We start from the raw sequence: 22,127 nt of genomic DNA, 5'->3' as shown, positions 1-22,127 counted from the left end.
GGCGTACACATAAAAAACTTACCTTGTAAGATATGTGGCTTGCAAAATCAACACATATTTGAGGTCCTATAAAACGTCGCCTTATAACTCCCAAGTGGATAGTATATATAGAGGCAAGAATGAAGCCTTCTTCACTCTTATCAACTCTTTTTTTACTCTAGTCTAGATTAAAGAGTCTTTAGTTTTCTTGTCTTTTGGCAATAGCCATTCAATTTTCTTTTTAATATACATGTATTTTTACTTCTATTTTGTCATACTTCATTAAAAAAAGTTTCACTTGGTTATTTGCTTTTGTTAGGTTCTTGTCCTTGACAACTATTGACACATTCAATTTGCAATAGATAGAGTATTGAGATACATAAACAATCATTAACTTGCTCACTTGATTGTAAGAAAGAAAATATTTTACTACCTCAAAGACTTAATAAATTATAGAATACTTTACCTTCTAGCAATAAAAGATGACTAATTACATTTGTTGATGCAAATTGGGCAAGTTACATTGACTCTCAAAAATCTAACTAAAACATATACTATAAACTTAGCTTAGATCCCATTGCATGATCAAGCAAACTTTAGTCAACAATTACATTGTCTTCAGGAAAAGCTAAGTATTGTGTTTTAACTAAGGCTGTACAAAACATCACCTATTTTTGGAAGCTCCTTAGAAAACTCTACTTAGATGATAAAAATCCTATACTATTAATGTGTAACAACATAGGCAGTATCAAATTAGTTTGCAATCCAATTTTGCATCAAAGGATGAAGTATATAGAGTTGGACCATCACTATATTAGAGACAAACATTGAGACAAAATAATCAAGGTAAGATATACTCCCTCACACTTCTAACAAGCAAATATATTTATCAAAGCTCTAGGCCTAGTAGAATTTATTGAAAACATAGAATTTGCTAGAATGAAATTAATAGTAGCATGGGTTTACATTAAACAAGAAGAACAATATTCAGAGTTAGCCAGTACAACTCAGCTTCTATTTTGTAGATATTATTCTGCCTCTTCAAGACTTCAAAACTTCTTGAATTCCGCCCCCTTGTAACCATGGACACTTTTACTACACTCCGATCAAGACAAGTAAATCCTTGCCCTATAACCTCGACGCACAAGATATAAACTAGGAGAATCAACACCAATAAAGGCTGAAGTCCCCGTCGATCGCACTGCAGACGAGCTCGCATCTCCCAGTGAAGAATTACCGACTCCATTCTCTCCTTCGGTGTGGAATACAAACAACCTCAACAAATACAAAACGAGGTTGACCAGAGAACCGCAGAGGATTACGATGACGAGCCACACAATGAGAAGAACAATCTGAAACGAAACACAGGCAACATCAGTAGATTATGCGACAACGTCCATCGCAGAGCTCGCGACGTGACGCGCATCATGGGGTGACGCCACTAGAAGCGGGTCGGGGCGTTACGACGGCGGCAGAGCACACGAACGGCACGCAACCCCGACACCCGCGAATCGCAGGCGGGACTGAGAAGCGCCGTCGCACACACCACTTGCCCTATGGCTCCCCTCCCTTGGATCTTAGGCTCGCATCCTTCATCGCCGCATCATCGCATTTTGCCTACCTTTTTCTTGCATGGGGGGCGAGATACTTCGCCCCGGTTGGGTGCATCCTTGTGCTGATTGCTACTGTTTGGGTGAGACTCTCCACTACACTCAAATTGCTTGCTTACTCACGCTTCCTCGTGCTCCTGCGTTCTTTCACATTGTGTTTTGGAGAGCTTTGTGTGGATGGTTTTCTGGAGCATCGTTGTTTGTGGGGGCACGGTATCGAATGTGGTTTCTTGTCTTTCACCGGGCTGCTGTGGTACTCGCTTTTTGTGCTGTGCTCAGGCTGGCGATTTCTGAGAGTTGATCATCGGAGATTTGTGAACTTGTAATTGGTGGTATTTGCCTTACCGCGGGTCCGGGGGTGTTTTGAAGAGGTGAGTGAGGGTTCGTGTGCGTATGATGGACTTCGATTTGTTGGTTAGCACTTGAGGTGCGGTGTTGGGAAAAAAATTGTGGAGCTGTGCGTGTTGCATGTTGTTGATATTAAGAATTTCTATGAGATTGAATAGCAGACGAGATGTGAAAGTGACTCTGTTACGAGATTCACCTTAATCCCGTGGCGAAGATTGTCATAGCCCCGATTGGACAACTTCCAGAGTTCCAGTCTTTTCTGGATACATGGAATAGTTGGCGATCGTCCGTTGTGAGCGCTTCGGGGGTAGTGTTGTTGCATAATCAGAGTGGTGAAGATATATTACTTTATTTTTCACTCTCTTCGATTTTAGAAGATGCTTTTAGAAGTCGCTGCAGCTTGATGTAATTTTTTAGTCTCGCATTCCATGGACTCACTTCGTGGGATTGATTTCGGGTTCTGTGCAGATGAAAGGTTTTCAGGGACTGGCTACACCAATTCAGGTCGTGAAGATGGCATCCCTGCGTATACCGACTGCTATTGTAAGAACCTATCTTCAAATATTGCACAAGAATGACTTGAGAGTCCCCGTCATACCCATCAAAGTTCTGCATGGTAATGAAGAGCAGTCCTCTGCGATCCTGGTCTGTTGCTGAAGAGCTGGTGCCATTTTCAGTCATAATTTTGGTATCCCAGCCTTACATTCCGCACATTGACCTTCGGCACTTTTTTTTTTCCCCTAACGCAAACTGATTTTTTACTTGCAGGCGCAGACAAACATCTTACGGCACATGCACAAAACCTGCACCGACTGTTCACTCACCTCGTTAGACCAACATGGAATTGGATTCGCCGCACCATCCCCGAATCTCAGCGCAATTGGCGTTCGTAACTTCATTTGCCACTGTTGGCTGGTGAACTGCCGTTGCGAGTTCGTACTACTGTTATTTTCGATTTTGTTTTTGTTTGTTTTAGAAGTTTAAGTGGGACTAACTCTAAGGGTTTCACCGACATTGCATGCACAGACTCCGAGAGGGCGACTACCTATTGTCCGAGCAGGTGGATGTCCGTTCGGGTTCAAGAACACTACGGGCAAAGGATCAAACCGAGAATCTTCGATGGAAACGAACGTTACTGCGACAGCGAGCTCACCCGTGGACTCACCATACGCTCCATCGCCATCTGCTGATGCACCAGATGAAGTGAATCTCGGACCCGGTTCGGTCTTGTTGCCTTGATCCTTTGTCCGTGAATTGCGAAAGCTCAGTCATTTTCTGAATTCGTTTGATCAAATGCTAAGGCGAAGTTAGATCTGACGTAAATCAATTTTGTTAGACGAGCCTGATGAAATGCAATTGCTCTTCTAGGAACATTTGAGTACTTGCCATTGACCGTGCCGTTAAGAATGACGATGGGCACGGAGCCTCTGAACATGAAGGACTGAATTGAGATCGACGTTTTCTACGATGAGGAGATGGCCCTTCGACGGGAGATTTTAGGAACCCGTAAAGATGTTTCTCTTGTCAGGTGCCCAGAGACTACGGAAGCAAACTGGGAACTTCTGGAGATGCTTGCCGACTTTCTTCCATGTGCGATTTCCTGATCGATTTTGTCGAGACGGCGGCATGCTGTTCAACCTAACGTCAGGAGAGAAGTTCAATGTTTATGACAAGTCGCTTAATCCTCTAGAAGTCATGTCGCGTGTCGTTCAGGAACACATATGCTTGCTGATGAATGTGAATGGTACATTGAGGCTTGTCTCAGGCGCCGTGCTGTTCCCCCAACGGTGGCAGCTGCTTGAGAAGATGGGTATGGACATTGCCTCCATTCACATGTCAGTGCCTTTGCTTGCGAACGAAATTGGATCAGCCGTGTATCAGTTCTTTACCCGCTTGAAAGTGGGCAAACCTGTGTGGCGTGCCAATTGGGCCATTGTGGACGACCCCACTCTATTTCAATCTCTGAACGAGGAGGACATCTATGCTGCCATACAAGGGAAAAAGAGACGCACCTTCGACTCCACTGCCCACAGGGGTACTGTGAGCTCTCAGCTATTTACACGATGCGAGCGAGAGACGCTAATGAAGCTTCCGAGGTCAGGGGCCATTGTTTTCACAATTCGGACCTACATCAGACCATTGTCGGTCTTCAAAATCGATCCATTCTGGCACAGCAGATGGTGCAAGCTCTGGAGGCTCTTCCAGACTCCATCACCAGATACAAGTCAATGACAGGCTTCTACGATGCTGCTCTCGATTACTTCCGGGAATGTGCCAACCAACCCCCCGAATCATAACTTACGACTTTTATCAATCGCTGTTTCCGTGTTGGTGACCTTGAAGACCATCGGCCCTTTACTCGCTAAGGATGCCTATTCCACAAGACAGACACAAGTTGTGATGGAGCGATCCAAGGGTTGTATCTCAATCTGTTAAGCTTTTTTTATGTACTGATTGGGATTCTGGAGTACCTACATATAATAATTTATCTATCATCAGCGTCGCAGTCGAAGGCTACGTCGTAGCGATTGTTCCAAGCAAATATCTGGAGGTCAGCTAGAGCAAAAGATGAATCTGAAGCCTCCCCAGACTTCATCAATTTGGTGACATCATTTACAGTGGAAATTAGTTTAATTGTTCGTGTTCATGAGCACAAACCTCCTCAGCACTCTCAAACCCAGTGGGTGGTGACAACAACGTGCAGTGACAATTAGTCCCCAATTAGTGGATGTTGGTGGCAAGCATTGCCATTCGTGCAGACAAGAATTAGACACAAGTTGGCGACAGCTTTGTACAAATGTAGTTATATGTAATGGATCCGTTAGTAGCTTATGATATGATTAATTTGTTAATCTGCGTCTGCAGCAGTTATGTTGAATTAGCAACACTCAACATTGCCATCCTTGCTATGCCTCAGTAACTTGAAGCAAGGGCTACTGATGATACTCGTCAGTCACTGGCATGTGCTTGCTCAGAGAAGATGCTATTTGGGTGGTGACATTTTCCAGGGAATACTCAGTACGCAGTAGTTCCAGTGTTCCTAAAATGATGAACCATATTGTTCTCGCCCATATGCTTTAGGAGAACTGAACTATTGTATAATCTCACACTATGCGATACTGATACAGATCAACTCTTTACGATTTTAAACGAAAATGTACAACAGCAATGCATGCGGTTCGTGTGCACTGATTCAGCAAAATTTCAACTGCCGGATGAATGATATTGAATAAGAAATTTTAGAGGCCACCTCGTGACGACACGAAAGATATGTGAAATCGACATCAACAGAACAGTATTTATCCAATCCATTTGTGCTCATGTCCATATGCACTACATTTGATTAGGTTTTACTTATCTGACGCCATTGCTAGTAGTGTAGGGAAGTTTGATGGACTCATTCTTTCACCGGATTGTAAACAACAGATATACAAATATAAGTTGGGGCACATATAGCAGCAGATCTGCTAATCCATGGATATTCTAGCCCTCTCAACTGTGCAGCCAAATTGAGAAATAGAGCATTTTAGCGCATTTTGTGAAGTTTGAATGATCAACGGTGCAGCTACTTCTGTCGAAGCTTGAAATGTAGGCCTTGTTCCAGCAGAAGCTTGGGTTGGACGTAGGGTTGCATTCTTGATGTGTGGAATAATGTTTGCAACATGAAGTCCATGATACGAGTGAATTTCGGAATCAGAAATATTAAGTTCGAATTTGTCTGGGCGTCATGCATCAACATCACCAGCTGATATAATGACACAATCATTGTCAATCAGCAAACATGTGCCTCCTCATGAGCATGGCGACCTTTCATTTACAACCGGTGGGCAACAATCTTTCCGACGTATTGCACTCCTGCTTAGACATGTGCAACAGAATTTGGGGGTCCGCAAAATCTGTTGCCTTTTTTGCTGGTTCGTTCCTTGGCAATCACGCCAACTATGATTTCGGGTTTGGGTTCTGAATGTAACAGAGCGGTGGATGGACAGGTGAAACTAGTTCCCGGTAACGTCTTGCGGGGTGCCTAGTTGCGGCGTGGTGGGAGCGAACGAAGAAACATGTGGGGAATCGAACTGGTTTAGAAGTTATATTGTTTTGGGGTGCGCGGTGATGCATAGGCAACTACTTGTTCATTCGGGATGAGAATTTGATTGAGAAGTTGTAACAATTGCAGAGTACCTGATGGGAAATATGCCTGGGTTTTAACTGAAGATACTTTCTAACATGTCGAGTGTCAGATATGTAGAATCAATATACGTGGATGACCCAACTCCGATCAACATCTATACTTTAGGGTTCGTTAACGAGAGCTGTGAGGAAAACCTGTGTGAAGAGGTTTAAACATATTGAGTTGGATGCCCCTGTATTTGGGAACTCTTCAAGAATTCGCAGTGATATATTTGCGGTCGTAGAATGGGCATCTGAATGTTCCTGTTCGTGAGTCACAAATCCCGACCAGCATTCAATTCTCAACATAACTACGAAAGTGAAGCAAGGAAACTCGTACAAGTAGTCTTTCTCTATATGTGCCGATCATGCGCAGTGTATAGCTCAAAGAAATAAGTTTACAGCATCAGTTTACAGCATCTGAATAACTCCACCTTGTTCAACTCTGTGAAGCCCTTGGGTTGGCTACAACCCGTGCTTACTTCCGCCGAATATGTACGTCACTCCCCTGGTAATAACTGAAGTTTGCCATGGTAAGCAGGTCGACCTGAATGTCATCCATTTCTGTGTAATGGTCTGGATTATGCTCATACATTGCCTGCTCCATGTGACCTCCCATTTGGCTCCTGTTCACTTAGTACTCTATTTTGCAGCTGATTATCCTCCTCACTCATGGTTCCCCTTGACTTTGTTGCTGCATTGCGAAAAGGTTGTGCTCTCAGAGCGAACCCTAATTTTTGAGGTTGTGGAGTTCGACGAAGTCTGCGTCAACAAGTGAATGGTGATTACACCAGATTGAGCGCCATGGATGACGCTGCGGGGAGTTCAGTTGGCGCGTTGGAGTCATCTGCGGGACTACGGCGAGCTTCAATTACTAAAAATGATGGGAAACAGGGTACTCATTTTACGGACGTTCCTACTGTTGTGTTGGGCTCAATATTGTCACACCTGGAGGATCCCGTTGATGTTATGTCAACGCTCTCCACATGTCGGCTTTGCTGGTCCCTTGGTCGCACTGAACCATTTCGCCTCCGCTTGCGACCTCGACAGTTTGACGAGACACCTGCTGCTAATTGCGAAGACGCATTACAGAACAGGTACACAGATTTGCATTCCAACTCACAGTCGAGGATTGGTGTCTCTGTAGGAAAAGACAATTTGAATGTCAGAATTGTTCTAACAGTAGTAGCTATTTTGATCTAATTGGCTGAAGATCTTGCTGCTCTCACTTTGTTGCATGAGTGTATTTGAGCTCAGGAATTGCACGAATTTCTTCACATTGAATCAGAAATCGATTGAAAGGATTGATTGGCTTGAAGTTTAGAGATTTGGGGCTAAATTTAGCAACATCTATACTAAGATTTCTTCATTGCGACAAAAAGGTGTGAATTGTAGTGTTTTATTTGGAATTTTAGTACACTTAGCAATAATTTTTATCAGATTGGGAATTCGAGATATCAAATAAATAAAATAAACCAACTAACGGTGGCTGTCAGGAACTTGCTGCCAGTTTTTCCGCATGGCGATTGTAAATCCTTTTCTGAGATTTTTACTTTACTTATTTGACTCGTCGTTTCGTCGCATTAGCTTCGGATTTTGCATCTGAGTGGACGGTTATTGCAATTGCACAGTCGATGTTCACGGTTTAATTCTTGTGCTACTTTTGATCATCATCAACCACTTTCGAGGGAACCAGTGACTAAAGTTGCGTTGATTATTCCTGATGCATACTCCACTGGTCTGTTCACACTACTTGGTAACAGTGCTCAACCTCGCAGTGGCAGGGTGACTCCACAGACAGCAGGCTCTTGGACTCGAGCTGCCTTAGGAGCCATTCGAAAACATATGTGCGCCACTCGGGAGCTTCACCTGGCTGGGTTGTCCATTGTAGATGACGATGTTGCGGCGATTTTGACCAATTTACGATGTTTGGATCGTCTCATTCTGGACAACTGTCAGAAACTGTAATTCTCTCCACACAATCCTTTTACGTGTGAAATTACATTTCATAGCTCAAGTACTTGCGTTTCTGATTTACTCTTTTGAGGACTGTCAAGGTAGGGCTTTGGATAGCATAGCAGCCAAATCAGGGCTCACGAATTATGCTCGATTTGAGATCCGACACGTGCAGAATTTATATGCTTTGTAACTTTTTTCCCCTTCGCCAATCATTATTTTACTTATAATTATCTTTTATCTATCTTGGTACAGAACGAGTGCTGTTGCCGATGTGCTTGCGGCTTCAGTGAAGTCTGGACCGTTGAGTATAAGTCTTCAAAGGTGCTTTGGTTTGAATTCTACATCAACTGGGAACCTTCTTGTGGCCTCTGCAGCCGATGGTTCAAGATTGAGAACCATTTTGCTCAGCCATCTAGATAGTTTAGATATTCCTCGAGATGATGTGTCTGTGTCACATCCTCAAGATAATGATTCCGATAGGGAATTGACTCGGAGCGACAGTGATCTTGCTAAGTGTTTGGGTAGCATAAGCAGTGGATCGGGGCTACGAATTCTTGCACTTAACAATTGTGCTGGTCCCTCTGTTGCTGATTTCACGGCTGTGGTAAGGGTCTAAACCTAGTTTTTTTCTCGTTTTATATTTGTTTGATAGAGTTACTAGCACAACTATATCACACACAGGTGCTGCTCTGATAATGCTCTGTACTATCATAATTTATCATTTATTTCCTTGGCATTGTCGAGCTCTTTTTTTTTTTTTTTTTTTTTTTTTTTTTTTTAAACTAACTTCTTAAGGGTGTTCGCTGGATTTTTGATTCCGGTGATAAATAAGGTTTTAAGACATGATTTAAGGAAAATTCATTGAGATTGTAGTCTTTCTTGCAGATTTACGTTTTTTTTCTTTTTGTCTTTTTTCTTTTTATTATTTTGTTATTTATATTTTTGCAGGCTATGCTATTCCCCCATCTTGAGATGCTGCTTTTGGGTGGATCTGTTCAAGCTCAAGGGCTTAGCAGAATAGAGGCTGTATCACAGGACGTTATTTCTTTAACGACGTCGGCTTTAGTTAGAATAATTGAGCTTCTTCCCAGGCTGCGAGTGCTTGAATTGACATTCTTTACTTCTGCCATTGTCCAGGCGGTGAGGTTAGTGGTTCAGACTGCAGCAATCAATGGTTGTGTTTAGGTTTATTATTGGTTATTGTTGTGTTTATGTGAAGGTAAGATTCTTGGTTGATCCTAATGAGATAAAAGAATTCCTTGCATACACTCTTTAAGAACATGAATCGTGATGCCGAGTGATGATATTTTTAATATTACGAAATTACTCGAATTCCTTGTGATGAACGTAGTTAATGTTTTTTTTACTGATTTGTTGAGGTTTCCTCCAATGATGCAACAGAGAGCAGGATAAGAAAAAAATTCATATTTGGGATTTTTGTGAGGAGAGTTCTGTGGCAGCAGCTGCGTGGGTCCTTGATAGTCTGAAAAAGGTCAAACCTGGAAGTGCTATTAATGACCTCCTACGGCGGGTCGCCAGCTGTAGAGTTGAGGCTAACGGTCCGCCAGGACGAGAGACTACTCCTGTGTTGTTTAGCAAAAGCATCAGGGCTCAATTTTGGCAAGATGGATTAACTTTATCTGATTGTCTAAGCACTGGCTCCTTTGCATACACAAACTTTAATGTTGGTGGAAAGCAGTTCAAATTCCCTCAAAACGATGACATATGGGATTCTTCGACTGAGGATGTGGCCTTGGGTCTCCGTGGAGCAGCTAACTGTTCTGATGTCAGAAAACGAACCCCACTGCACATGGCAGCTGCTCGTGGCGATGTTCCCATGATTGCTGGACTGCTTGCGATTGGTGCGGTGGCTGTGGGAATGAAAGATTCTTCAGGGGGTACAGCTCTTTTTGTGGCAGCAGAATCCGGGTTTGCTCAAGCTTGTGAGCTTCTGCTACAAGGTGGAGCTGATGTATTGGCCAGCAACCGAGCAGGCGAGACTCCGCTGTATATCGCAGCTCTCAGAGGCCATTCTGCCGCTGTTGGCATCATGCTAGCTCACTGTCATGAGCGTGGGGTGAACTGGCAGGATGCCGATGTTTATGGTATGCCCCTCCTTCCTCATATCGTTCCTTCTTTTGGTGGCCGGAATTTCACCCGAAGATCTTTAAATATGTACCCTGGAACTGGACTCCCATGTCAGAGCCTGCAGGCCAGACCTGGGAGCAGATGCCTTTCCCGGGTGTGGGAGCCCTCCGATGGTGCCTCACATGGCAGCCAGGTGGGAGATAGATTATGTTCCACTCAAACCTCTTGTTTACCTGCGATTGAGTGGCCGCTTGAGGCATGAACCTAATCTGTGCACACGAAACCTGATCCAATTCTAGTTTTCTGACAATCTTTGAATTCAAAGGGCAGGTTTTGTTTTATTTAGAGCGACTAGTTTTTATTAGTATTATTTTGGGTTTCTTGATCGGTTTGCTGCTGCAGAAAATCCTAGTTTTTACTTGAGAATTGATTCAAAGTCAACCGGACCATGATGGAAGTAGAAGGCTATTTAGGGATAAGACGTGTCATATAATGATGTTAGCCAGGGACGTGGTTTGAGTTTTAGGCTTTAGAAAAGAATCTAACTGCAGTGGAGGGTGTGAGTGTCTTCTATTGAGCTGGAGAGCGTTTATATATATATATATATATATGAAGATGATCATAACCTAATTTAATATGATTGTGTTGCAGGTGATGGATGGACTCCTCTCATGGCAGCAGCGGTCGCGGATCGCCGAAATGTGGGAGAGATGTTACTCTGGGCTGCGAGATATGAGCTGGGGTTGGGTGCTATCCAGCAGGAGCAGCCTTTGAATGATTTGGATTCGGCAACAATCTCTGCAGAGGCTTGTAAGTCGGAAGATTCTAATGAGAAATCTGAGATGCCGGCTTATGCTGGAAAAGCCAAAGACCTGAATGCAGTGTCTGCATTAAATAGGCTACCAAAGCTGCTGAATAGGCAGAATCGGTATGGACAGACAGCACTTCATATAGCAGCCCAGAAGGGCTCTGTTTGGTTCATTGAGAAACTACTTAGTGCAGGTGCATCGCTGGATGTTCCAAATGCTTATGGCGCTCGTGCAGCTGATGTTGCCAAAAGATACAAACATACAGATGTGTTAGACATACTCAGAGCATGGGAGTCCAAGCAGCAGAAGGAAGCTCCCGCTTTAGGGGGTAAGAAATCGGCTCGAAAAGCTAGAAGAAACAAGGGCAAAGTCTTCAGAGTAGACATTCTTGATCAGGAATTTCCCAAGCCTGCCTTGGATTGCAGTGATGTAAATTAGGTCCCTCTAGATAACCAGAACTTTGATCACCCCGGACTTGGAGAAGTAGTGACAGAATCATCGCCCAATGTTGTTGCCCAGCAGCAAGTGGATAGTGGAGCAGATTCATGGGTGCATGTTTTTGAGTTAGATGAGTGTAGGAAATGGTGCAAGATCTGAACATTCAGATAACGACGTTCAATTTGTGCAAAATACAGCTTCTAATCCCCATAGTCCCGCTCTTTAGAATTAGTTTGCAGGCTTGTTGGAGAAGCCTCCTGGGATTGTATCTATGTGGTAATATGATTCGGAAATGACTTTCTGCAGTGGTTTTTGTGGTGGTGATCCTCGTTCCGGTAAGATACAACGTTCTTATTAGGACAAACGTTCTAAAAGGACGAGTAATGTTTGCTTTATCTTTTTATGGTGCTAGTCTGATCACTATTTCTGCAATTTCTTTCTCCAATTTAGATCTTCTTGGTTGCCACACGTGGAGACGCGCACCAGAGAAAGCCATAATGGTTTTTTGATCAGTCTTGGCGCGATGGTTTATACCCATCTCATAAATCTACACATTAATTTTGTATAGTTGCAGTTGAGTACAATTTCTGTTTAAAAGTCAGAGACTACTGTGACCCGCCCATGTTCTCAGATTCACAGATTTGAAGTGCACTCAAACACAATCACAACTCAGCGGCACCCCTCACCGACTATGGAACAAATTGGTGGCATGCAGCATGAACAACAAACAGAATGGGATTCTTGTAACCATCAGGAGGCTAAGCCCCCTGCACCATTCTTGTCAGAAATCGAAAAAGCATCATCACTCCATTTGCTCTGATCAACTCATTCAATTAAAAGCCTACCCAAACGCAAGACGAAGGCGGCCACATGTGCAAGGTATGTGTTAGTGAGGTTGGGGTGACCACTGACATCTTACACTGCAATCTCAGCTTTGTAACAGTCTACACCATCTGTGCAGACTTCAATTCTGCAAATAGGACAGTAACATTGCAGTCACACCAGGGCTTTACTATCATTATGGTTAATACAATCAAAGTAGTATTTGACAAATAGTCCAAAAGAAATATCATGGCTTTTGTACTACTTATTTGTTGCTTTCAGCACTTGCACACACACGTACATAAACACTGTAGGACCTCTTTCTTCTTCTGCTTGTTCTTTATTGTTCTCTTTTTTCTGAATATGTTAGTGTAATATTAATAATCTGATTTGTATTGTTGATATTATGTTTGACTGCAGTTATGGATCATGTCCTTTTGTTGTCATTAGATTTTGATCATGAAGAAAGCGAACTATTCTTGTTTCCGGTTGAATCATCATAGTTTTTTAAAATATTTTATTATTCTTGTTTTTGAAACATGTGAGAGTTAACCTCCTTGCTATTGCCCCGGAGTCATGGAGGGCGCGATGAAGCTCCGGAGGTTTTAGCTCACTGCGGCTGAGGATTTCCAGGGCGGAATACTGTTCCTAAACCCTAAACCCTACACCAGCGCCGGATTGAGTATGTAACGTATTTGAGTACTTGAGTACGTTACATAATCCGGCGCTGGTTGTGCGTAATAGACGCACATTCTATCACAAAAATTCACTGTTGTAACCTTTTGTGATCCAGAGGTGGGCCGAGTTACAATTTGCTTAAATTAGAATTAGGATTAGGGTAAGTCGAAGAGATTAACTGGTTCTATTACAATGGCAGGAACTTTTTTGTATGCAAACTTAGTCAGGGTCCAATTGGCGCACGCTCTATTGAACCAACTGGATCGGAAGCAAACATGGATTTTTCTAATGCCGTTCGGAAGGAAGACACAATGGAACCGGAATTGGTGGCTGCGGTCACCAACTTGGGGAAACATGTCAAACTTCACCCAACAATTCCATCGGAGGGTGAAAAACTGCCAAACGGGTATGCACGGAGCCATGCATTTTCCTTCTATTCACAGAAGTGTTGGAGATTCGAGTGAACCAAGCTGATGTGATCACAAAAAGTTACCTTATGGACTCAATTTTTTGAAGATGAGTACTTTATATTAACATGAACTTTAGATGAACATGCAATACCAATTTAGGATGAGGATGAGGATGAGCTTGAACAAAATGAGAATCAGTTTATTAAATCTAAAGATGTATCTTTTTAGTCTTAAACTCCAAATGAAACAGTAGAGCAGCTCTCTTCTCTTGAAAAATTACCAAACACTCCCATCATGCTATCTCCAATAACATCATTGCCTATAACTCTTTATTCATCCCAAGTAAGCCAACTTTCTATACAAAGAAGAACAGACATATACAAACAACCATCAGTAAGAATTTGTGATAATTGGATACTGAGTGGATACATTGAAATAGTTCCTATTGTCTACTTTGAGGCAGTTGAGGATAAAATATATGTATATATATATATATATATATATATATAAGCTGTTAATCAAGAAGTTAAAAGCATTAAGAAAAATAACACTTGAAAAATTTATTACTTACCACTTGAAAAAAGTCCATGACTACTAAATGGATCTTTAAAAAGAAGACTAAAGCTTCATGCAACATTAAAAAATAGTGGCACATGGCATGTGGATTTGAACAAGAAGAAAGAAAAGACTTCTCAAAAACTTTGTCATTTGTTGGAACATAATAAAAACAATAATATCATTAAAAGCTGCTTGACAATAGAAAATAAAACAATATGATGTTAAAACATCATTTTTAAATAAAATACTAAAAAAAAGTCTTTATAGTCATTCCATTTGGATTCAAAAGATATAAAAAGCAATAGTCCAGTATGTAAACTAAAACAACTACTATACCGACTTTAGCCATTTCTTTGAGCTTGATATAGAAGAATTGATGAATATCTACAAAAGATAGAATTACACAAGTTATTAGCATTTTTTTTTTTTAATTTGATATCACAATGATAAGTATATACTCATGTGAAGGACATAAATTAAAATAAGAAGAATCTTAAAATATTCTTATATAACTCAAGAAGAATAAATATTCACTCTACAAGTAATATAGCATTAAGACTAAAATAACCATTGCCAAAGATAAAAAGAGTATAGACTCTTGAAACTAGATTAAGAACAAGAAAGGCATTAACAAGAGTGAAGAAGGCTTCACTCTTTCCTCTATATACTATCTAACTAGGAGCTACATGGCAATATTCTACAAGACCTCTAACATGTGTTAACTTTATACAACACATGTCTTAACTTGCAAGCAAGCGTTCTATACATGATCCACATAGTTAGCTTGTTCTACAAGCTACCAATACATGTGATATGTGGCTAATTTGTTGACTAAGTTTTTAACCTATCAATCAACTATAAACACATGTAAAGTCAAAGCCAAATTTATGAAGCTTCTAAAAGCTTTTCTAAAAGATGTTATGAAATTAATTTATTTTTATTTACTTCTATTTAATTATGTAAGTAATTATTGAAATAAATATGTATGTCTATGATATTATCTCTTTTCTATAGTCAAGTTCTACGAGGAGCAATTATCACATGTTGAGGAAATCCAAGATGTAACAAATTATATTTGCCACATATTCTAATCTTTGTTTTCTTTGAAGATGGTTGATAAGTCTTCTTAGCCATCAAATGTCTCATACTAAGATGAGAGGACCATTATGTTATAAGATTATTGTTGAGACCTTCATAACTCCCTTTAAATAAAACTTTTGAAATATTGTCAAGAGTCATTATTATTTCTAATAAAATTACCAAATATTGAGAGTTTCTTCCAAGCTTATGATATCAAATATATTGAATCTTGCCATCTATTCAAAGAAGAATATATCATTCTTGAGGATCTTTATTTTGATTATATTATCTTAAAAGTTGTAACAATCGCAATATCTAGTGTGGTAAGTCAACAAACAATAGCTCTTCAATTGAATCTACTGATCAGACCATACACAAAATAACAAATTGTTCTTCCAATAAAGTCTTATTATTTGGTACTAATCCTATCTATTTCCATGTTAGAGATAGCTGAAGAAAATATTCTTTGTTAAAACTTCAAGACTTCAAGACCTTCTCACATATTATTATTCACTTCATTCTTCTTCAATTTTTTCATGTAAATTATGGTCAAGAATCATGGTTGTAGAACTTGACATTAAAGTCAAATATGTCACTACATGTCATCTAGGGATTGCCTCTCAATTATAATCTTTATACCACCAAGCTTCATTATATCTTTTTTTGAAGGACATGGATTATGAAAAAGTCTAATATTCAAAGTGATAATGTTTGCTTGATGCACAACTTCAAAGTCATATTCTTAAAGCAACAAAGTCCATCTTGCAATTTTACTAGTAAGCTTATTTGACTCCATGCCACTTCAAAGGTTAATGGTTGTTTATCAATATAAAGCATTGACCATACAAGTAAGGTTGGAAGTAAGCAATGGTCCAAATTGCTACTAAAGCTTCTCTTTCATATGATAAGTAATTTGACTCTGACTTATAATTATTTTTAAAAGAAAATATAATAATATATTTATATCTTACATCATCTTTTTATATCAAGACTGCTTCCAATTCTACTATACTTCAATACTTGTATAGTTGAAAAGATCTATTAACATCCAAATGTTGTTGTATTATAATACGGCTATACAATGAAAATATGAACAAAAATGATATTATAATTTATACTCTATCATCTTAATTCAATAATAATTCTAAATATTTAAACAAGGCTTTTATGAAATCTTCTTAGTTTATTTCTTATTTTAATAGCTAGTAGATTAAAGATTGATTAGTAAATTTACCTTTTAGGGTGTAAAAAATTCTTTTAGTGCTTTAGAAAGCCCATAAATTAATAAAAATAAAATAGATTAAATAAATAATTAATATGATTAATTCTAAGATAAAGTTGAGGATAAAATTGTGTTCAAAACATCCCTAAGAAAGATTGGATTGATATCCTGGGATGACTATTTGTAGATTAAGGTCGAAATCAAACCTCTAACTACTAAAATGGCCATTTAAGGCAAAATAGGAGAGATTTTGGAGATTAAAGAATTAGATTGCATAGTTAGCTTTAAGCTTCTTCCAAAGTTATAAAGTTAGTTTTCATAGATTTTGAAAAGACTTTACAATTATTATACAAAGTTAAGGTTTATATTAGTAACTTTGAATTATGCAATAAAATTAGGACTAATTCTATCTATTGGTTTGTGAGATGTATACAACATCTATAGTTTAAATTTGATTAGTGTATAGTTGAATAAATATGCTAATTGTGTGTAAAATTTTATATTATTTTAATAATAAAATTTAAAGATATTTAATTATTAGTGCAAGGAGGTACCAAAAGTTGGTAGTTTAGGATCAGATAGGATTTTTGCAATATCTGAATACCTACTTATTGGAATAAGGAAAAATTTGGTATAATTTTAATAGACTAACATATTAAGTTATATTCCAATTTATAGATAAAATTTAATAACTAAAGATGGAAAAAATTTTGCTCAAACTTCATCATCAACCTTCAAGTTGGTGGCCAAAAGACACTAGCATGGTTCTTTTGTATTTTTTTTATAATTTGTAAGTTGGATTGAATTAAAATTTTTTAAGCACATAGAATTTATATTATTTTACTAATATATAAAAATTTTCATCAATTAAATAATTAAATCAGAAATTATAGCTAATTGAAATTCATTTCTTAGAACTAAGATTTGGAGAGAAAATTAGAAGTTGCAAAAAATAGCAAATAACAAGACAATTAGGATTTGTATTTGTTTGAAGTAATTAAGAAGAATATTTTTTAATACTTAATATTGGCTTTAAATCTTTTTGCATTGGAATTAAAATTGATTTATTCTTAATGATTGAAACCTAATAGGATTTTTTAGATAATTACAACATACGACTTCAGTTTCTACAGCTAGATACATAGTGCATTTCTAAACAAGAAAACACATAATACAACATTAGTGGTGAATTTGATGTAAAATTTTGGAGTAGAAGGTGTTGGATTTTATTCATTCTTATTTGGATTTGATGGAGAAAGAAATCAAGAAGATAGAAGTTAGAGCTTTGATTGGAGCTTTGAATGGATCTACAGGTAGAGTTTTTAATAGAGCTTTAGATGGAGCTTCAAGTAGATCTACATGTTGAGCTTCAAATTAATTTTCTATTGGATAATAAAATATGTACTTAGATCAAAATATTATAAATATTATTCATACATTAATATTATTTATGCAATAACAATAGGGCAATGATTGCAAGGAGGCCTTCGTAACCAAAGCATTGCAAGCAATGGTTAAGAAGGTTGACTAGTTTGATGGGATGGATATTTCTAAATATTTGAAATGATATGTTTAAAAAATGGAATTGAATCGTGTTTCTTAAAAAGAGATAATTCAATTATTTGAGCTTCCTGTGGTAACATAGATAAGAGAGAATATAAGGTCAATTATAGAACAATTTGAAAGTTTATAGGATTTTTTTTTACATGCATTAAAGGATGAATATTTTTTAGTGTATAATGATCAAATTATTAAGAAATCATTTTGGAAATGAGTTGAACGGCCTAATAAAAATTTACAAGCTACAAAATTATTAAAAGAGTTTGAGAGGTAATATTTTCAATTATCAAAAGTAAAAAAGTTAATATTGAAATCAAATAAGGTTGAATTGTTTTTTTGAAGAGCTAATAGAAAATTATAAGAAAATTTGGAAGTTCTTTTTGATGATAAAGAAGAAGATGAAAGATTGAAAATAAAAATAGAGAGAAGTTGAAAATATTGTAGGATTATTTGTAAAAAGAAAAAAGAAAATAAAAAAAATAAAATAATAAGGTTAGTATTCAAAGAGTTGTACAAGAAGCTAAAATTCAAGTTCCTACTTCACAATCAATAACATCTATTATCCAACCTTCAACAACTACATCAAAAAAAGAAGATATAGAACTTAAAGAGATTATACGTAGGATGCAAGATTTTCAAATTAAACTTGCAAAGCTTAAAGGAAAGACTTCTATAGACAATTCAAAGACTACTTTTAAACAAAGATATATACAAAGATGTATTTGGTGTGATTACAATTTTTATTTTTAAAAATATTGCGTTGAATTCAATGAAATGATACAATAAGACATTATTTTTTAGAAAGATAAAAAAGTAGCATTAAAGAATATTGGTGATCTTTTTTAAACCAATTTTAATAAATAATATATAAAAATATTAGTTAAAGATTATTTAGATGTATATGGAATTGCAACAAATAGATGTTGCAAGTTATAGTACTATAGTAGATGATGATAGAAAATAAAATTTTATTAGAAATATTGAATCAAATGGATTTTGATCTTCTTCCATTTCTACAATGCAAAAGAAAAAGATGCCATAGAAAGCATTGCTAAAGATTACTACTACAATTTATAGAGTTACAAGATAGAAGGAACTTATAGAAACTATTTTAATACATTGTAATCGTCGTTTGATTTGGACTCAAAACACCAAGATATTTGATCAGTATAGGTGGGTTCGATCTAGGAGAAAGACTCGTTGTATGAATTGGATATGTTATGTCACAATTGATTATGTATTAATTATCTAAAACTTCCAAAGTTCTCTTCCTCATCTCAATTCAATCCCTTCACAATCTCTACAATCGTTCACTGCCCTACAGCTACTCAATATCACTGACATTCCTGACATCTATAGGATGCTTAATCTCTTTCCACAGTACTTCAATTCTCAATTCCTTTACTTTTACTCAATCTTCCAGTGCTACTAACACAATGCAATAATCTCTATTATCACAATCACACTTTCTTTCTCCAAATTAATTAATTCGAATTCATAATTTTTAATATCTCAATCACAGTTTCAGCAATCCTTTTCTTAAATCCAATACTAAAGAAAAACACAAAAGCAAAGAAAACAAAAGGGTAGCTCCAAGCTTTACCCTGGCTCACGACTATCACAGTCTGGCCCCTATTCCTTCTTCCTCAACCTCTTTATCCTACTCAACTGACATGGCAGTTAATAGATTCCAAAAGGTACGTATTTTGGCCTGTTAACCGCTTTTCCCGCTAACTACCAATTCCTACCAATACCAATTGGTAACCATCCGACCAATTCCAGATTTTACCAATAAAGAATTGGTACGGGGTTTCGAAGACCAATTACCAATTCTACATAGTCCCACTCTTAGCTGTACAGCGTCCTCGCAAACACCAATATACTCCAATTTTACAACATTTGCACATCATCTTCTTCCTCTAATTCTTGAACTTGTTGTTCGCCTTATTCTGTTCCAATATGCTTCGCTATTGGGTTGGCTTCGTCTTCCTCTCCCTCTTCTGTCTGCTCCTCTTTAAGTTGGGCTGTCAGATCTTCGTTCAACGCTCCCAATGTGCGCACCTGAGATTCCAATAATGCGATTTGGTTGTCTCGCTCCTTCAGCTGCTCTTTGAGTACATGCACCTGTATCTCCGGTTCTCGTGACGATGTACTGGCGGGATTGGCTGCTTCCTTCTGCTTGTTCAATGTAGATACCTCGGCTTCCAATTCCTGAATCTGGAGTGTTAACTTCTCGTTTTCTACCTTTGAACTCTCCGACTGCCTACGTAAATCGTCCTCCAATTTAGTCTTCTCGGCCGCCAATTCTTTCGCCCGATTCATTTCCTCCTGACATTGGTTCCGCAACTCAATACACTCCTGCTTGTTAAGCTCCGCCAGAGTCTTCATCATCTTGTGCTGCCTGGTCTATTCCCCTTCTCTCTCCTTGACCTGGTGCTCCAATTTAGCATATTTGAGGGCGTCCGTTACTGAAACGCGTTGTAAATCCTCGATCTTCTGCTGTTGCTTCTCCAAAATCTTGTTCTTTTCCTCCAATTTCTGTCGAAGACTCAGCTCGTTGTCCATCCTTACAACTGCCAAATGCAGCTGGTTAATCTGTGCCGAGATCAACTCCTTAAGCTCTCCTGCCTACTGACTACCTCCCAATGAATCCACCCGTTGAAAATACTGCACTGATACTGGTGTTGCTTCTGCCCTATTGGTGCTGGAGGGGACCAATTCTGTTGATGATGAACTCGCATTGGTCCGATCGCGATTCCTAGCTTGACTGTATTCTGCTATCGACGCTCCTTCTACTGGTATTGATGGTATTGGTACTGGCTCCAGTCTTGTCTCCGTCGCTACAGGTCCCGATCTCGCCACCAATACTAGTTGCTGCAGCTGCTATTTAATAGCGCTACCCACGTAATTGGAACACAACAACGTGGTAACCTTCCCTGTTCTCCTCTTCGTGTCTATTTCCGCATGGATCCTTGTTGCAACATATGCTGTCCAATTGAAGACCATCCCCTCCAACGTAGCAATTACCAAAAATAACAATCTTCTTGATATATATGTCATATGTCGATTCAACCCTAATCTCTTCTGCACAAACCGCATCCATTCTACTAGCTCTTGCGAAAGCGCATCCGCTGTTTTTCACCCTTGACTCTTCTCAAATGCTTCATTTCCCGACTTGAAGTAGTTGCTTGGAACAAAATCAAACTCCAGATCTCCCGATATTGGCAACTCACCCATGGGAAGATATAATACTTTGTTCAGCACCACCTCATCTATACCAATAATTCTGCCATGCGCCACACTGGACCCATCCTCCGGATCCTAATTCTTCAAATATTCTGTTACCAATGTTATGTCAATTGGTGGCAGCTTTTGCGTAAACTTTAAAAACCCATACATCTGCGCCGTGCAAAACTATCTCTGTCTCTTCTGCGACCAAAAGATGTCCATAGCTATCGGCTCTATATTGGTCACTATAACACACTCTATTGGTGGCATTTCGCCCTTCGACCTGATTGAACGCTGTCTCTCATCTCTTGTAGCTGTCCTCTTCTTACGAATCACCATCTCTTCTACTCACAACAATACTCTAAACTCACACTCGGGAATACAGCTCACAAAAATTGCAATGTAAACAATGCAAAAATAGAGTCCCACTCCTAACTTCTACCATGTTTCTCCTCTTGAATTGATGTACTCTGATGTGCTCTTGACGCCTAGCCTATTAGGATCTTCGTAACGGCCTCTGTATTGCACTTCCTGTCTTAATCGCATTATCACCCATGTTACAATTCCCATCATAAGACTTGCGCCGTCACTTCAGCACGTAATGACCACTCGTTCCTCCTCCCCACCAATATAGAAAAAACCCGTCTCGGTTTTATGTATTATACAGGCGTAACCGATTTCCTAAATTGCCGCATCATTGGCTTCTTCCATTGATATTGGTGTGCCAGGCTTCAAATTGGTAACCTCCTCCTCCACTTCTTCATCTTCTATTTCAGTGTTCAAGTCTTGATACTGGTGCATTGGTCTTCCCAATAATTGGAATTGGCTTGATCCCATTTGTAAAATTAGTTCTCTTACGGGTTAAGACTGGCCACTCAAATTGGTTGAAATTGGCTCCTTAAAATTGGTGAACAACCCAATATACTGGTCGAATTGGTTAATAAAATTGAACCTACTATTGGTTCTGGTATCGGACTTTCCTTTTTAAACAGTATTGGAGTACCTTCGCCATGTAATGGTTCTTGTTGATTTTCAATAATTGGGTCTGTTCCAATATTTGAATTGGTCCTTCGTCTTTCAATATTTAAATTAGGTCTTTTCCAATCTGAAATTGGGTATTTTCCAATTTAATTGGGTCATTTCCATCTTTGAATTGGGTCATTTCTAATCT

The 22,127-nt window shown here is 38.7% G+C and overlaps 2 protein-coding genes across 18 annotated transcripts; both read left to right on the top strand.

Moving 5' to 3' along the window:
* The first annotated feature begins 1,410 nt into the window (after positions 1-1,410).
* Positions 1,411-5,093, top strand: LOC112277127 (uncharacterized). Of its 4 annotated transcripts, none has more exons than XM_024509142.3 (6): positions 1,411-1,672; positions 1,869-1,960; positions 2,406-2,480; positions 2,706-2,822; positions 2,964-3,156; positions 3,306-5,093. In XM_024509142.3, the coding sequence occupies exons 3-6, from the start codon at positions 2,406-2,408 to the stop codon at positions 3,380-3,382; spliced, it is 462 nt and encodes a 153-aa protein (XP_024364910.2). In that variant the 5' UTR covers positions 1,411-1,672; positions 1,869-1,960; the 3' UTR covers positions 3,383-5,093. The 4 variants fall into 4 exon arrangements, with proteins under 4 accessions (XP_024364910.2, XP_073387384.1, XP_090103950.1 ...); XM_073531283.2 differs by having other exon boundaries at positions 2,706-2,852; XM_090247824.1 differs by lacking the exon at positions 1,411-1,672 and having other exon boundaries at positions 1,673-1,960; positions 2,706-2,852.
* Positions 5,094-5,409: 316 nt separating this feature from the next.
* LOC112277126 (uncharacterized) lies at positions 5,410-11,703 on the top strand. Of its 14 annotated transcripts, none has more exons than XM_024509133.3 (9): positions 5,410-5,760; positions 5,927-6,637; positions 6,814-7,201; positions 7,889-8,068; positions 8,316-8,667; positions 9,012-9,208; positions 9,465-10,168; positions 10,267-10,344; positions 10,803-11,703. In XM_024509133.3, the coding sequence occupies exons 3-9, from the start codon at positions 6,909-6,911 to the stop codon at positions 11,396-11,398; spliced, it is 2,400 nt and encodes a 799-aa protein (XP_024364901.1). In that variant the 5' UTR covers positions 5,410-5,760; positions 5,927-6,637; positions 6,814-6,908; the 3' UTR covers positions 11,399-11,703. The 14 variants fall into 14 exon arrangements, with proteins under 14 accessions (XP_024364901.1, XP_024364895.1, XP_090103947.1 ...); XM_024509127.3 differs by having other exon boundaries at positions 7,883-8,068; XM_073531280.1 differs by lacking the exon at positions 5,410-5,760 and having other exon boundaries at positions 5,773-5,997; positions 6,176-6,637; positions 7,883-8,068.
* Positions 11,704-22,127: the final 10,424 nt, after the last annotated feature.

The sequence above is a fragment of the Physcomitrium patens genome, chromosome 25, assembly GCF_059467195.1.
Source record: "Physcomitrium patens ecotype Gransden chromosome 25, ASM5946719v1, whole genome shotgun sequence".
Taxonomy (NCBI): Eukaryota; Viridiplantae; Streptophyta; class Bryopsida; order Funariales; family Funariaceae; genus Physcomitrium; species Physcomitrium patens.
The sequence above is the reverse complement of the archived record's forward strand: the minus strand, read 5'-3'. Positions and strand labels throughout refer to the sequence as shown.